At 50.4% G+C, this 16,710-nt stretch overlaps 1 protein-coding gene across 3 annotated transcripts in view; it reads left to right on the forward strand.

Moving 5' to 3' along the window:
* Nucleotides 1-1,056: 1,056 nt before the first annotated feature.
* Nucleotides 1,057-16,710, forward strand: part of LOC144487272 (kinetochore protein NDC80 homolog) — a 128,375-nt gene continuing 112,721 nt past the window's right edge. The window contains exons 1-2 of one of the 3 annotated variants that reach the window (XM_078205357.1): nt 1,057-1,139; nt 4,550-4,649. In XM_078205357.1, the coding sequence (XP_078061483.1) occupies nt 4,564-4,649 (86 nt within the window). In that variant the 5' untranslated portion in view covers nt 1,057-1,139; nt 4,550-4,563. Of the gene's footprint in view, nt 1,189-1,674; nt 1,686-4,549; nt 4,650-16,710 lie in introns of those variants that run through there. The other 2 variants (XM_078205358.1, XM_078205359.1) reach the window with 2 other exon arrangements.

The raw sequence follows: 16,710 nt of genomic DNA on the forward strand, positions 1-16,710 counted from the left end.
GGTGCCTGTTTCGACTGCACAGGATCTCAATCGGCCCGATCACCTGTATCCCAGCTCCCTCTGTTCACTGTCAATTCCACATATCACTTGACCATCATTTTGCTGAACTTTTTATGTTGTTTTGAACTCATTTTTTCACTCACTTTTTATGTTGTTTTGAACTTTGGATGGCACAGTGGTTAGCACTGCTGCCTCACATCGTCAGGGACCCAGGTTCAGTTCCTGGTTTGGGTCACTGTCTGTGTGGAGTTTGCATGTTCTCCCCACGTCTGCATGGGTTTCCCCCGGATGCTCCGGTTTCCTCCCACAGACTGAAGGATGTGCTGGTTAGGTGCATTGACCCGAATAGGCGCTGGAATGTGGCAACTAGGGGAATTTCACAGTAACTTCATTGCAGTGTTAATGTAAGCCTTACTTGTGGCTAATAAATAAACTTTTACTTTTAACTTTAACAGTTCAATGTTGCGGAATGTTCCCTTCTCACTCACTCCCCGTACTCCTTGTCAGTATCACAGCATCATACAATCTCTACAGTGCAGAGGGAGGCTATTTGGCGCATCGAGCCTGCATCAACAACTATCCCACCCCATCCCTGTAACCCCATATTTACCCTGCTAATTTCCCTGACACTAAGGGGCAATTAAGCATAGCCAATCCACCTACCCTGGGGGCAATTAAGCATAGCCAATCCACCTACCCTGGGGATTTCCACAGTAACTTCACTGAAGTGTTAATGTAAGCCTACTTGTGACAATAATAAATAAACTTTAAAACGTTATCTTTGGAGTGTGGGAGGAAACCGACGCAAGCACGGGGAGAATGTGTGTCTGCAGTTTGCAGTGACCCGGGCGCTGTGAGGCAACAATGCTAAGCACCGTGCATCCCATGTTTACTGCTCAGTGTTCCCTAACTATCCTCCATCTCCCCTCCAGTTCCCCATTGGCATCCAGGGCACATCAGCTCATGTAACAGGCGCCCGCAAATGACATCATTTCCGCTCAACTGACGCGGCCTGGTGGATGATGTATTTCCGGTTCCGGTGACCGTTATTTTGATGCTGCTTCAGGCGCCAAATCCAAACGAGAGTAGCACCGAGTGAAGCAGAAAGAAAGCGAGGGAGACCGGGAGAGGGAGACAGGGTGAGGCAGCGGCACGGGAGAGGGAGCGGCACCGGGAGAGGGAGACAGGGTGAGGCAGCGGCACCGGGAGAGGGAGACAGGGTGAGGCAGCGGGAGAGGGAGACAGGGTGAGGCAGCGGGAGAGGGAGACAGGGTGAGGCAGCGGGAGAGGGAGACAGGGTGAGGCAGCGGGAGAGGGAGACAGGGTGAGGCAGCGGGAGAGGGAGACAGGGTGAGGCAGCGGCACGGGAGAGGGAGCGGCACCGGGAGAGGGAGACAGGGTGAGGCAGCGGCACCGGGAGAGGGAGACAGGGTGAGGCAGCGGGAGAGGGAGACAGGGTGAGGCAGCGGGAGAGGGAGACAGGGTGAGGCAGCGGGAGAGGGAGACAGGGTGTGGCAGCGGGAGAGGGAGACAGGGTGAGGCAGCGGCACGGGAGAGGGAGCGGCACCGGGAGAGGCAGCGGGAGAGGGAGACAGGGTGAGGCAGGGGGAGAGGGAGACAGGGTGAGGCAGCGGCACCGGGAGAGGGAGACAGGGTGAGGCAGCGGCACGGGAGAGGGAGACAGGGTGAGGCAGGGGGAGAGGGAGACGGGGTGAGGCAGGGGGAGAGGGAGACGGGGTGAGGCAGGGGGAGAGGGAGACGGGGAGAGGGAGACGGGGTGAGGCAGGGGGAGAGGGAGGCGGGGAGAGGGAGGCGGGGTGAGGCAGGGGGAGAGGGAGGCAGGGGGACAGGGAGAGGGAGGGAGACAGACAGGGTGAGGCAGGGGGAGAGGGAGGGAGACAGACAGGGTGAGGCAGGGGGAGAGGGAGGGAGACAGACAGGGTGAGGCAGGGGGAGAGGGAGGGAGACAGACAGGGTGAGGCAGGGGGAGAGGGAGGGAGACAGACAGGGTGAGGCAGGGGGAGAGGGAGGGAGACAGACAGGGTGAGGCAGGGGGAGAGGGAGGGAGACAGACAGGGTGAGGCAGGGGGAGAGGGAGGGAGACAGACAGGGTGAGGCAGGGGGAGAGGGAGGGAGACAGACAGGGTGAGGCAGGGGGAGAGGGAGGGAGACAGACAGGGTGAGGCAGGGGGAGAGGGAGGGAGACAGACAGGGTGAGGCAGGGGGAGAGGGAGGGAGACAGACAGGGTGAGGCAGGGGGAGAGGGAGGGAGACAGACAGGGTGAGGCAGGGGGAGAGGGAGGGAGACAGACAGGGTGAGGCAGGGGGAGAGGGAGGGAGACAGGCAGGGTGAGGCAGGGGGAGAGGGAGGGAGACAGGCAGGGTGAGGCAGGGGGAGAGGGAGGGAGACAGGCAGGGTGAGGCAGGGGGAGAGGGAGGGAGACAGACAGGGTGAGGCAGGGGGAGAGGGAGGGAGACAGACAGGGTGAGGCAGGGGGAGAGGGAGGGAGACAGACAGGGTGAGGCAGGGGGAGAGGGAGGGAGACAGACAGGGTGAGGCAGGGGGAGAGGGAGGGAGACAGACAGGGTGAGGCAGGGGGAGAGGGAGGGAGACAGACAGGGTGAGGCAGGGGGAGAGGGAGGGAGACAGACAGGGTGAGGCAGGGGGAGAGGGAGGGAGACAGACAGGGTGAGGCAGGGGGAGAGGGAGGGAGACAGACAGGGTGAGGCAGGGGGAGAGGGAGGGAGACAGACAGGGTGAGGCAGGGGGAGAGGGAGGGAGACAGACAGGGTGAGGCAGGGGGAGAGGGAGGGAGACAGGGAGGGGGAGAGGGAGGGAGACAGGCAGGGTGAGGCAGGGGGAGAGGGAGGGAGGCAGGGGGAGAGGGAGGGAGACAGACAGGGTGAGGCAGGGGGAGAGGGAGGGAGACAGACAGGGTGAGGCAGGGGGAGAGGGAGGGAGACAGACAGGGTGAGGCAGGGGGAGAGGGAGGGAGACAGACAGGGTGAGGCAGGGGGAGAGGGAGGGAGACAGACAGGGTGAGGCAGGGGGAGAGGGAGGGAGACAGACAGGGTGAGGCAGGGGGAGAGGGAGGGAGACAGACAGGGTGAGGCAGGGGGAGAGGGAGGGAGACAGACAGGGTGAGGCAGGGGGAGAGGGAGGGAGACAGACAGGGTGAGGCAGGGGGAGAGGGAGGGAGACAGACAGGGTGAGGCAGGGGGAGAGGGAGGGAGACAGACAGGGGGAGAGGGAGGGAGACAGACAGGGTGAGGCAGGGGGAGAGGGAGGGAGACAGACAGGGTGAGGCAGGGGGAGAGGGAGGGAGACAGACAGGGTGAGGCAGGGGGAGAGGGAGGGAGACAGACGGTGAGGCAGGGGGAGAGGGAGGGAGACAGACAGGGTGAGGCAGGGGGAGAGGGAGGGAGACAGACAGGGAGAGGGAGGGAGACAGACAGGGTGAGGCAGGGGGAGAGGGAGGGAGACAGACAGGGTGAGGCAGGGGGAGAGGGAGGGAGACAGACAGGGTGAGGCAGGGGGAGAGGGAGGGAGACAGACAGGGTGAGGCAGGGGGAGAGGGAGGGTGAGGCAGGGTGGGGGAGAGGGAGACAGGGTCAGGCAGGGGGAGAGGGAGACAGGGTCAGGCAGGGGGAGAGGGAGACAGGGTCAGGCAGGGGGAGAGGGAGCACTGACTGTAGCCATGGCAGGGGAGATGATTTCGGTCGGGGAGGATGGGGACAGGGGCGGTCAGTGGGCAGAGGAGGAAAGCTCTCCCAGCCGGTCATGGTGTTTTCTGTGGATTTCTCTCCTATGAAAGCAGTGCAGCCAGAGTCACGGAACTGATTCCAGGCTGAGCTTGGTGTTTGCACAGCGACGGTGGGGGCGGATATGGGGGCAGCCAGCAAAGTGGAGTTAAACCACAATCACAACAACCATCATTGATCAAACGGGTAGAGCAGGCTCAAAGGGCAGAATGGCCTACTGCTCCTAAATCCTCTGCACCTATTTCTGCAACATTCCACACATTTTATAATTTATATATCGATTTATACTTTTCAACTGTTCCAAATTAGACTTTCATATTCTGACTAGAACGACTAGTAATGTTACAGTTAAAGAAGTACTGTTGTAGTAAAAAATAGTAATTTGACCACATGTTTTTCAGACCACTCCTAATGGAATCATAGAATCTACAGTGCAGAAGTAAGCCATTTAGCCCTTCGAGTCTGCACTGACCACAATCCCACCCAGGCTCTATCCCCATAACCCCATGCATTTTACCTAACTAGCCCCCTTGACACTAGGGCAATTTAGCATAGCCAATTCACCTAACCTGCACATCTTTAGACTGGGAGGAAACCCATGCAGACACGGGGAGAGTGTGCAAATGCTGCACAGACAGTGACCTGGGTCCCTGGTGCTGTGAGGCAACAGTGCTAGCCACTGTGCTGCCCATAGTGGCAGAATTGTGAGGAAGCACGGTATGTTTGTACGCAAAGTAACTTTCATAGTTTGTTTAGGGTTTAACAGTGAAAATTCTTTATATTTCAGTTCAAAGCAGCAAAATGAATCATAGTTCCAACAGCCACAGAGCATTGCAGCCTCACAGGATTAGTGAGGCCACCAGATATGGGCTGATAACACCTCAGAGGTATGTCCAACACCTTGTTTTGCTATAGGTGTACAAGGTGAATTTTACAGATGGAAACCACCACATTGGAAGAGAACATAAGTAGGTATAGGAGGAGACCATTTCGCCCCTCCAACTTGTTCTGCCATTCAATTTTTTAAAATTCTTACTTGGGATGTGGTTCTCCTGGCAAGGCCAGTATTTATGACGTTGACCAGATGGTGATGAGCTGCCGCCTTAAACTGCTGCAGTTTATGTGCTGGAAGGAGGGACGTTTGAGGCAGTAGCCTAGCGGTAAAGATCCATTTTGATTTGTGGCACATTACGAACAAATCTTGCAGCTCAAGCTGCGCTTCCATGAGGTGCTGTGGGCCATCAGCAGCATAATTGTATACTGCTGCAATCTGCAACCTCATGACCTGACATATTCCCCGATCTATCATTATCGCCAAGGGTTGTGGGACCTGCAGTTCATGGTTTGATTTGATTTATTATTGTCGCATGTATTAGTATACAGTGAAACGTATTGTTTCCCGTGCGCTAAACAGACAATATACCATACATAGAGAAGGAAAGGAGAGAGTGCAGAATGTAGTGATACATTATAGCGAGGGTGTAGAGAAAGATCAACTTAATGCAAGGTAGTTCCATTCAGAAGTCTGACAGCAGCAGAGAAGAAGCTGTTTTTGAGTCGGTTGGCACGTGTCTTCAGACTTTTGTAACTTTTTCCTGATGGAAGAAGGTGGAAGAGAGAATGTCCGGGGTGCGTGGGGTCCTTAATTATGCTGGCTGCTTTTTCGAGGCTGCGGGAAGTGTAGACAGAGTCAATCAATGGGAGGCTGGTTTGTGTGATGGATTGGGCTACATTCACGGCCGTTTGTAGTTTCTTGTGGTCTTGGGCAGAGCAGGAGCCATACCAAGCTGTCATACAGACAGAAAGAATGTTTTCCATGGTGTTTCAGTGGAAGTTGGTAAGAGTTGTAGCGGACATGTCAAATTTGCTTAATCTTCTGAGAAAGGAGAGGCGTTGGTGGGCTTTCTTAACTGTAGTGTCGGCATGGGGGCACCAGGACAGGTTGTTGGTAATCTGGACACCTAAAAACTTGAAGCTCTCGAACATTTCTACTTCGACCCATTGTTGTAGACGGGCACGCCCTCCACTATGCTTCCTGAAGTCACTGACTATCTCCTTCATTTTGTTGACTTTGAGGGAGAGATTCAACAGATTCTCTATCTCTTTCCTGTACTCCTTCTCATCATTGTTTGAGATCCGACCCACAATGGTGGTGTCATCAGCAAACTTGAAAATGATATTGGCGGGGAATTTGGCCACATAGTCAGAGGTGTTTAAGGAGTATAGTAAGGGGCTGAGAACACCGACTTTGCGGAGCACCGGTGTTGACGATGATTGTGGAGCAGTTGTTGTTGCCTATCCTTACTGATTGCGGACTGTGGGTTAGGAAGTTCGGGATCCAGTTGCAGAGGGAGGAGCCGAGCCCCAGGCCACGAAGTTTGGGGATGAGTCTCGTAGGAATAATGGTGTTAAAGGCTAAGCTGTAGTCTATGAATGGGAGTCTGATCTAGGTGTTCAAGGGTTGAATGTAGGGCCAGGGAGATGGCGTCTGCTGTAGACCTGTTGCAGCGGCAGGTCGACTGCAGTGGATCCAGGCGATCTGGGATGCCAGAATTGATTCGTGCCATAACTAACATTTTAAAGCACTTCATGATGATGGATGTCAGAGCCACCGGATGATAGTCATTAAGGCACAGTGTCTGGCTTTTCTTTGGTACTGGGATGATGGTCGTCCTCTTGAAGCAGATAGGGACCTCAGGTTAATGTAAAGAGAGGATGAAGATGTCTGCGAATACCCCGCCAACTGGCCCGCGCAGGATCTGACTGCTCGTCCGGGTACCCCATGCGGGCCAGTTGTTTTCTGTGGGTTGACTTTTGAGAAGGCTGCTCTGATGTCTGCAATGGTGACCTCGGAGTCAGGTTCATTCGGGGTGGAGGACGTGCTCTCGCTGACCACTTGCTCAAAACAGGCATAGAATACATTGAGCTCATCAGGGAGGGGTGCATTGGAGCCGGTGATTTTATCTGCCTTCATCTTGTAGCCTGTTATGTCTTGCAGACCTTGCCATTGTCAAACATAGACATGGAAACCCTACAGCACAGAAAGAGGCCATTCGGCCCATCGAGTCTGCACCGACTACAATCCCACCCAGGCCCTACCCCCATATCCCTACATATTTACCCAATAATCCCTCTAACCTATGCATCTCAGGACACTAAGGGCAATTTTAGCATGGCCAATCAACCTAACCAGCAGATCTTTGGACTGTGGGAGGAAACCGGAGCACCCGGAGGAAACCCACACAGACACGAGGAGAATGTGCAAACTCCACACAGACAGTGACCCAAGCCGGGAATCGAACCCAGGTCTCTGGAGCTGTGAAGCAGCAGTGCTAACCACTGTGCTACCGTGTCATTGGAGTCCATGTGGCTAGTCTGGGATTATAGCTTGGTCCAGAACTGTCTTTTGACATCTTTGTAGATTATATCTGGCTTCTTTGTATAGATGTGGAGATGCTGGCGTTGGACTGGGGACTGTGTCTTTATATGCCCTGTTTGTGGACAGAACTCCCACTTACCTGACGAAGGAGCAGTGCTCCGAAAGCTAGTGGTTTTTGCTACCAAATAAACCTGTTGGACTTTAACCTGGTGTTGTGAGACTTCTTACGTTCTTTGTATAGGTCAGCCTGACTTGAACATCTCAGACCTGGGCTTCAGCAGGCAGTGGTGTTCACCCATGGTTTCTGGTTGGGAAACATGTGGATTTGCTTCTTTGGCACAGTCTTCTACATACTTACTAATGAGGTCAGTTACTGTTGTGGCGTACCCGTTCAGGCTGGTTGCAGAGTTTTTAAATACTGACCAGTCTACTAACTCTAAGCAGTCCCGTAGGAGATCATCCGATTCCTCAGACTAACATCGCACGACTTTCTTTGATGGATTCTCCTGTTTTTGTTTTTGCCTGGGAGCAGGGGCACAGCCTTGTGGCCTGATTTACCAAAGTCTGTGTGGGCAATAGAGTGGGAGGCATGTTTGATATTTCTGTAGCAGTGGTCTGGTATAATTGGGCCTCTGGTGGAACAGGAAACATATTGGTGGTATCTTGGTAGCTCTTGAGCTTGGCCTGATTGAAGTCCCCGGCCACAATGAACAAGGCCTCGGGATGCTTTGTCTCAAGGCAATTTGAGGTGGTGAGTGAAGGAGAGCATGAAAGGAGCAGTATCTGGACTGGTAACTCAGACCCAGAGTAATGTTTTGGGGACTCTCAATCCCATTGGAGATTCAAATCCCACCAGGGCAGGTGGTAAATTTAAATTGAATTAAAAAAAGTCTGGAATTAAAAGTCCAACGATGATCATGACACCATTGTCGTAAATAGCTATCTGGTTCACTAATAGAAAGCTGTGGAGACCAAATCACAATGTATTCAAGAAAGAGATTTTTTTAGATTTTAAAGGCATCAAGGGGTATGGGGAGAAAATGGGAATTGAGATGATCAACCATGATCATGTTGAATGAATGTCTGTTAATGAAGGAAATCTGCCATTTTTACTGGTCTGGTCTGCATGTGACTCCAGAATCTTAGCAATGTGGTTGACTCTTCATTGCTCTCTGAAATGGCCTAGCAAGCCACTCACTTCAAGGATAATTAGGGTGGACAGCAAATGCTGGCCCAGAACACTGCAAAGGTTATGTGCCTGAACAAGATTCTACCAATGGCATTGAAGAATTGTGCTCCAGAACTAATTGTGTCCTTTGCCAACTGCAAGACCGGAATTTACACCGCTCTGTGGAAAATTCGCCAGGTATATTGAAAGACAGGATCTATAGGCATTTAGAGATACAAGGACTGATTAGCGACAGTCAGCATGGCTTTGTGAGTGGAAAATCATGTCTCTCAAATTTGATTGAGTTTTTGAAGGGGTAACCAAGAAGATAGATGAGGGCAGTGCAGTTGATGTTGTCTACATGGACTTTAGCAAGGCCTTTGACAAGATACCACATGGTAGGTTGTTGCATAAGGTTAAATCTCATGGGATCCAGGGTGAGGTATCTAAATGGATACAAAATTGGCTTTTTGACAGAAGCCAGAGGGTGGTTGTAGAGAGTTGTTTTTCAAACTGGAGGTCTGTGACCAGCGGTGTGCCTCAGGGATCACTGCTGGGCCCACTGTTATTTGTCATTTATATTAATGATTTGGATGAGAATATAGGAGGCATGGTTAGTAAGTTTGCAGATGACACCAAGATTGGTGGCATAGCGGACAGTGAAGAAAGTTATCTCTGATTGCAACGGGATCTTGATCAATTGGGCCAGTGGACTGACGAATGGCAGGTGGAGTTTAATTTAGATAAATGCGAGGTGATGCATTTTGGTAGATTGAACCAGGGCAGGACTTACTCAGTTAATGTAGGGCGTGGGGAGAGTGACAGAACAGAGAGGTCTAGGGGTACATGTTCATAGCTCCTTTGAAAGTGGAGTCACAGGTGGACAGAGTGGTGAAGAAGGCATTCGGCATGTTTGGTTTCATCGGTCAAAACATTGAATACAGGAGTTGGGATGTCTTGTTGAAGTTGTACAAGACATTGGTAAGGCCACACTTGGAATACTGTGTGCAGTTCTGGTCACCCTATTATAGAAAGGATATTATTAAACTAGAAAGAGTACAGAAAAGATTTACCAGGCTGCTACTGGGACTTGATGCTTTGAGTTATAAGGAGAGGCTGAATCGACTGGGACTTTTTTCTCTGGAGCATAGGAGGCTGAGGGGTGATCTCATAGAGGTCTATAAAATAATGAAGGACACAGATCAGCTTAGTTAATATCTTTTCCCAAAGGTAGGGGAGTCTAAAACTAGAGGGCATAGGTTTAAGGTGAGGGGAGAGATACAAAAGTGCCCAGAGGGGCAATTTTTTCTCAGAGGGTGGTGAGTGTCTGGAACAAGGTGCCAGAGGTAGTAGTAGAGGCGGGTACAATTTTGTCTTTTAAAAAGCATTTAGATAGTTACATGGATAAGATGGGTATAGAGGGATATGGGCCAAAAGCGGGCAATTGGGATTAGCTTAGGGGTTTTAAAAAAAAAGGTGGCATGGACAAGTTGGGCCGAAGGGCCTGTTTCCATGCTGTAAGCCTCTATGACATTGTCCAGAAAAAGGACAAATCTGACACAGCCAATTTTTGCTTCATCAGTCAAAAAACAGAACAGTACAGCACAAAAACAGGCCCTTCGGTCCACCAACCCTGCACTGACAGGTGATGCCTTTCTAAAGACCTTTTACCCCTACAGTGTCCATGTCCCTCTATTCTCTGCCTATTCATTTGCCTGTCAAGATGCCTCTTAAACGTTGCTATTGTATCGGCTTCTGCCACCTCCTCTGGCAGCACATTCCAGGCACTTGCCACCCTCTGTAAAAGAAAACTTGCCTCTTGCATCTCCTTTAAACTTTTTCCCCTTTTACCTTCAAACTGTATCCCTTGGTAATGCTGTTTCTACCCTGGGAAAAAGATTCCGACTATCCATCTTATCCATGCCCCTCATAATTTTGTAAACTTCTATTTGGTCTATTGAGTACAAGAATTGGGAAATCATGTTGCAACTTTTTAAAAACTTGGTTAGGCTGCATTTGGAGTACTGTATGCAGTTCAGGTCACCACACTACCAGAAGGACGCGGAAACTTTGGAGAGAGTGCAAAGAAGGTCCACCAGGATTTTGCCTGGTCTCGAGGGTGTTGACTATGAGAAGAGGTTAAATAAACTGGAATTGTTTTCACTGTAAAGATGGAGGCTGGGGGGAGACCTGATAGAGGTCTACAAGGTTGAGAGGCATTGGCAGGGTGGATAGTTGAGCTTTTTCCGAAGGGTGGAAACGTTAATTACAGGGGCACAGGTTCAAGGTGAGATGGGGAAAGTTTAAGGGAGATGTGCGGAGGAAGGTTTTCTCACTGAATGTGGTGGGTACCTGGAGAAGTTGGTGGAAGCAACATTAAGAGGAGGCAGCTGGATGGGTACATTAATAAGGAAGAAATAGAGGGATACGGACTGAGTAAGGGCAGAAGGTTTTTCTTTGGTTTACCATGATTGGCATAGACTTGGGCCAAAGGGCCTGTTCCTGTGCTGTACTTTTCTTCGTTTGTCCCCCCTCAGTCCCTGACGTTCAAATGAAAACAAACCAAGGTTGTCCAATGTCTGCTCATAGCTAATATCCTCCAAATCAGGCAACATCCTGGTAAAACGTTTTCTGTACCCTTTCCAAAGGCTCGTCTACTTTCTGGCCTATTATCGAGTCTACTCTTGATCATCAGCAAACTGATGTCGACCGTGCTATTGAGCAGAATGTACTCGGCAAAAATGGGAGACAGAGCTGTGATGAATTTGAGCTTATTGTTGAGTCCAGGGCTGTAAAATGCCGAATCAGAAAATGTGGTGCTCTTCCTCCAGCTTGCTTCGGGCTTCACCAGAACATTGCAGGAGGCAGAGGACAGGAATGTTTTATTTTTTAATTTATTTTATGGGATGTGAGCATCACTGGCTAAACGAGCATTTATTGCCTCTCCCAGTTGCCCTTGAAGGTGCCTTAAGCTGCTGCAGTCCTTGAGGTGTAGATACACCCACAATGCTGGTAGAGAGAGAGCTCCAGGAATTTTGACCCAGTGACAGTGAAGGAACTGTGATATACTTCTAAGTAAGCATCTTGGAGGAAAACCTGCAGGTGGTGTTCTTCCCAGGTATCTGTTGCTCTTGTCCTTCTAGTTGATATTGGTCGTGGGTTTGGGAAATGCTGCCTTGGTGTGTTCCTGCAGTGCATCGCAGCTGCCACTATGTGTCAGTGGTGGAGGAATTGAATGTTTGAATTAAGTGGGCTGCTATGTCCTGGATGGTGTCAAGCTGCTTAAGTGCTATTGGAGCTGCACTTACCCAGGCAAATGGAGAGCATTCCATTACACTCATGACTTTGTCTTTTAGATGGTGGACTGTTTGAGGATTCAGGAGGGGAGTTACTTGCTGCAGGATTCCTAGCATTTGACCTGCTCTGGTAGCCACAGTATTTATCTGGCTAGCCCAGTTCAATTTCTGGTCAACAATAACTCCCAGGATGTTGATGGTGGAGGATTCCGCGATGGTAATGTCAAGGCATGATGGTTAGATTCTTTCTTGTTGGAGTTGGTCGTTGTCTGGCCCCTGTGTGGCGCAAATGTTATTTACCTTTCGTCAGTCCAGCCTGGGATATTGTCCAGGTCTTGCTGCATTTGGACATGGATTGCTTCAGTATCTGAGGAGTCATGATGATTCTGAACATTATGCAATCATCAGCGAACATCTCCTTCTGATGGGTGGAAAGTAATTGATGAAGCAGCTAAAGATGATTGTGGTGAGGACACTACCCTGAGGAACTCCTGCAATGATGTCCTGGAGTAGAGATGGTTGACCTCCAATCGCCACAACCATCTTGTGTTCCAGGTATAACTCCAACCAGCACAGAGCCCCCCCCGACCCCCATTGATCCCAGTTTTGTTAGAGGTTCTTGATGCCATACTCAGTCAGATGCTGCCTTGATGTCGAGGGTAGTCACTCTCACCTCACCACTGAGTGGTGCTGTTTGATAGTACTGTTGACAACCCCTTCAATCACTTTACTCATAGAGTCATAGAGGTTTACAGCATGGAAACAGGCCCTTCGGTCCAACTTCTGCATTTGATTTATTTATTTATTTTTCAGTTAATTTTGTGTTAAAAATCGGAGCTTTTTTCCAAAACTGGAAGTAGGCCCAGGAGAAGCCTGGGAAGGTTTTTGGAGGGTTTAAAAGCAGGCTGCACTTTTGAGCGGGCAGTGGAGTGAGCAGGGAGCAGAGTGTGAGCTGTAAGGGCTTTGGCTCACAGGGCTTCGGCGGAGGAGAGGAAGGTTGTTTGTTTTTCTTCTGTTTCCCCCCCTTTTTTGATCTTCCAAAAACTAAAAAGGAAATGGCAAGTATGAGTGGAAGGCCAGTATACTGCATTCTGTGTGAGATGTGGGAGTTCCTGGAGGCGACTTGACTCCCGGAGGTCCATATCTGTGCCAGAACTGCAACTCCTGAGGGATCGTGTAAGGGAGCTGAAGCTGCGGCTCGATGACCTCAGTTTAGTTAGGGAACATGAGAGATTATTAGATAGAAGTTATAAGCAGGGAGTGACACCAAGGTCTCGGAAGGAAGACACGTGGGTCACAGTTAGGAGGGGTAATAGTCAGAAGGGTGATGTGCCAGAAAGTACCCCAGTGGCAGTCTCCCATAAAAGAAAGGGATGGGCAACAGATGGGATAAGGGAAGGGAGTGAGCAGTCTGTGGAGGGATCCCCTGTGGTTGTCCCCCTCCAAAATAGGTATATTGTTTTGGATTCTGTGGAGGGGGATGACCCTCCAGGGGTAAGCCACGAGGACCAGATCGCCTGCACGGAGACAGGCTCAGGGGTCCGGAAGGGAAAGAAGGGGTTTAGGAGAGCGATAGTGGTGGAGGACGCGATGGTTAGAGGCACGGACAAGCGGTTCTGTGGGAGCGAACGAGAATCCAGGATGGTAGTCTGCCTCCCTGGTGCCGGGGTACTGGATGTCTCCGAGAGGGTAGGAAGCATATTAAAAAAGGAAGGTAGTCAAACGGACGTAATTATACACATTGGTGAAAATGATGTAGGTAGGAAGAGCAGGGGGGTCATACGAGAGAAATTCAGGGAGATGGGTGCTAGGCTAAAAAGTAAGGCCTCCAGGGTAGCAATCTCTGGACTGCTCCCGGTGTCTCGTGCAAGTGAGGCTAGGAACAGGGAGATTCTACAGTTGAACGCATGGCTAAAGGACTGGTGCAAGAGGGAGGGTTTTGAATTCATAGATAACTGGGAAGTCTTCAAGTCAGGATGGCAACTGTACAGAAAGGATGGGGTTACACCTTAACTGGAAGGGAGCAAATATCCTGGCAGGGAGTTTTGCGAGAGTGTTTCGGCAGGATTTAAACTCGTGTGGCAGGGGGGTGGGGAACAAAACAGTAGGTCGGTAAGTACTGAGGCTGGGGATGAGCTGGGGGCCAGGGCAAGGCTAGCTAAGAAGAGGAGCACTCTGGAGGAAGATGACCTGAGTGAGCCTGGAGGTCCGGAGTGCATCTGCTTCAATGCGAGGAGCGTAACGGGTAAGACAGACGAACTTAGGGCCTTAATGCTGACGCGGAATTTGGATGCGGTTGCGGTGACGGAGACTTGGTTAAAAGAAGGACAGGATTGGTAGCCGAATATTCCGGGGTATACGTGTTTTAGGCGAGACAGAGGAGGGGCTAGAAAAGGTGGGGGAGTAGCGATGTTAGTTAGGGAGCATATTACTGCGGTGCAGAGGGTAGACAACTTAGAGGGGTCATGTACTAAGTCAGCACGGTAGCACAGTGGTTAGCACTGCTACTTCACAGCTCCAGGGACCTGGGTTCGATTCCCGGCTTGCGTCACTGTCTGTGTGGAGTTTGCACATTCTCCTCGTGTCTGCGTGGGTTTCCTCTGGGTGCTCAGGTTTCCTCCCACAGTCCAAAGATGTGCGGGTTAGGTTGAATGGCCATGCTAAAATTGCCCCTTGGTGTCCTGAGATGCGTAGGTTAGAGGGATTAGCGGGTAAATGTGTAGGGATATGGGAGTAGGGCCTGGGTGGGATTGTGGTTGGTGCAGACTTGATGGGCCGAATGGCCTGTTTCTGCACTGTAGGGTTTCTATGATTTCTAAGTCACTGTGGGTGGAACTCAGAAACAGGAAGGGTGCAGTCACTATGCTGGGGGTGTACTACAGACCACCCAACAGCCCACGGGAAGTGGAGAAAAGGATATGTCAGGAGATTCTGGATATGTGCAGAAAAAATAGGTTTGTTGTAGTGGGGGACTTTAATTTCCCTGGTATAGACTGGATGCATACTGGAAGGTTCTTTGCAACAGTATGTAGATAGCCCGACTAGAGAGGGGACTATACTGGACCTAGTTCTGGGAAATGAGCCCGGTCAGGTCGTCAAAGGTTCGGTAGGGGAGCATGTGGCAAATAGTGACCACAACTCTGTTAACTTTAGGATAGTAATGGACAAGGATGAGTGCTGTCCTACGGGCAGGGTGCTAAATTGGGGAAGGCTAACTATAGCCGGATTAGGCAGGAATTGGTGGCCGTTGATTGGGAGAGGCTGTTCGGGGGTAAGTCCACGTCTGGCATGTGGGAGACTTTTAAGGAACAATTGATAAGGCTGCAGGATAGGCATGTGCCTGTAAAAAGGAAAGATAGGAAAGGTAGGATTCGAGAGCCGTGGATAACCAGGGAAATTGAGGATTTGATTAAAATGAAAAGGGAGGTGTACGTTAAGTCCAGGCAACAGAAAACAGATGGAGCTCTGGAGGAATACAGAGAGAGTAGGAAAGAACTCAAACGGGGAGTTAGAAGGGCAAAAAGAGGTCACGAGATGTTCTTGGCAGGCAGGATTAAAGAGAATCCAAAGGCATTCTATTCATACGTTAGGAACAAAAGAGTTGTCGGGGAGAAAATTGGACCTCTCAAGGACAAAGGAGGGGAATTATGCTTAGAACCCAAGGGAATAGGGGAGATCCTAAATGAATACTTTGCATCGGTATTCACGAAGGAGAGGGACGTGTTAACCGGGAGTGTCTCGGAGGGAGGATTTGATCCGTTAGAGAGAATCTCCATTACAAGGGAGGAAGTGTTAGGTTTTTTAGGGAACATTAAAACTGACAAAGCCCCAGGGCCTGATCCTCGACTGCTCAGGGAGACAAGAGATGAAATTGCTGGGTCTCTGACGGAAATCTTTGTTGCTTCTTTGGACACAGGTGAGGTCCCTGAGGATTGGAGGATAGCGAATGTGGTCCCGTTGTTTAAGAAGGGTAGCAGGGATAACCCGGGTAATTATAGGCCGGTGAGCTTGATGTCCGTGGTAGGGAAGTTGTTGGAGAGGATTCTTAGAGACAGGATGTGTGTGCATTTAGAACAGAACAATCTCATTAGTGACAGCCAGCATGGTTTTGTAAGAGGGAGGTCGTGCCTTACAAATTTGGTGGAGTTTTTTGAGGAAGTGACAAAAACGGTTGACGAAGGAAGGACCGTGGATGTCGTCTATATGGATTTCAGTAAGGCATTTGACAAAGTCCCACATGACAGGTTGGTTAAAAAGGTTAAGGCTCATGGGATACAAGAAGTGGCTGGATGGGTGGAGAACTGGCTTGGCCGTAGGAAGAAGTTTAACAACACCAGGTTAAAGTCCAACAAGTTTATTTGGTAGCAAAAGCCACACAAGCTTTCGGAGCTCCAAGCCCCTTGTGTGGGCTTGTGTGAAGGAGAGCTTGTGTGGCTTTTGCTACCAAATAAACCTGTTGGACTTTAACCTGGTGGTGTTAAACTTCTCACTGTGTTTACCCCAGTCCAACGCCGGCATCTCCACATCTTGGCCACAGGAGACAGAGGGTAGCGGTCGAAGGGTCTTTTTCCGGCTGGAGGTCTATGACCAGTGGTGTTCCGCAGGGCTCTGTACTGGGACTGCTGCTATTTGTGATGTATATAAATGATTTGGAAGAAGGTGTAACTGGTGTTATTAGCAAGTTTGCGGATGACACGAAGATGGCTGGACTTGCGGATAGCGATGAGCATTGTCGGGCAATACAGCAAGATACAGATAGGCTGGAAAATTGGGCGGAGAGGTGGCAGATGGAATTTAATCCAGATAAATGCGAAGTGATGCATTTTGGAAGAAATAATGTAGGGAGGAGTTATACAATAAACGGCTGAGCCATGAAGAGTATAGCAACACAGAGGGACCTAGGTGTGCAAGTCCACAAATCCTTGAAGGTGGCAACACAGGTGGAGAAGGTGGTGAAGAAGGCATATGGTATGCTTGCCTTTATAGGACGGGGTATAGAGTATAAAAGTTGGAGTCTGATGATGCAGCTGTATAGAACGCTGGTTAGGCCACATTTGGAGTACTGCGTCCAGATCTGGTCGCCGTACTACCAGAAGGACGTAGAG

Source organism: Mustelus asterias, unplaced genomic scaffold (genome assembly GCF_964213995.1).
Source record: "Mustelus asterias unplaced genomic scaffold, sMusAst1.hap1.1 HAP1_SCAFFOLD_695, whole genome shotgun sequence".
Classification (NCBI taxonomy): Eukaryota; Metazoa; Chordata; class Chondrichthyes; order Carcharhiniformes; family Triakidae; genus Mustelus; species Mustelus asterias.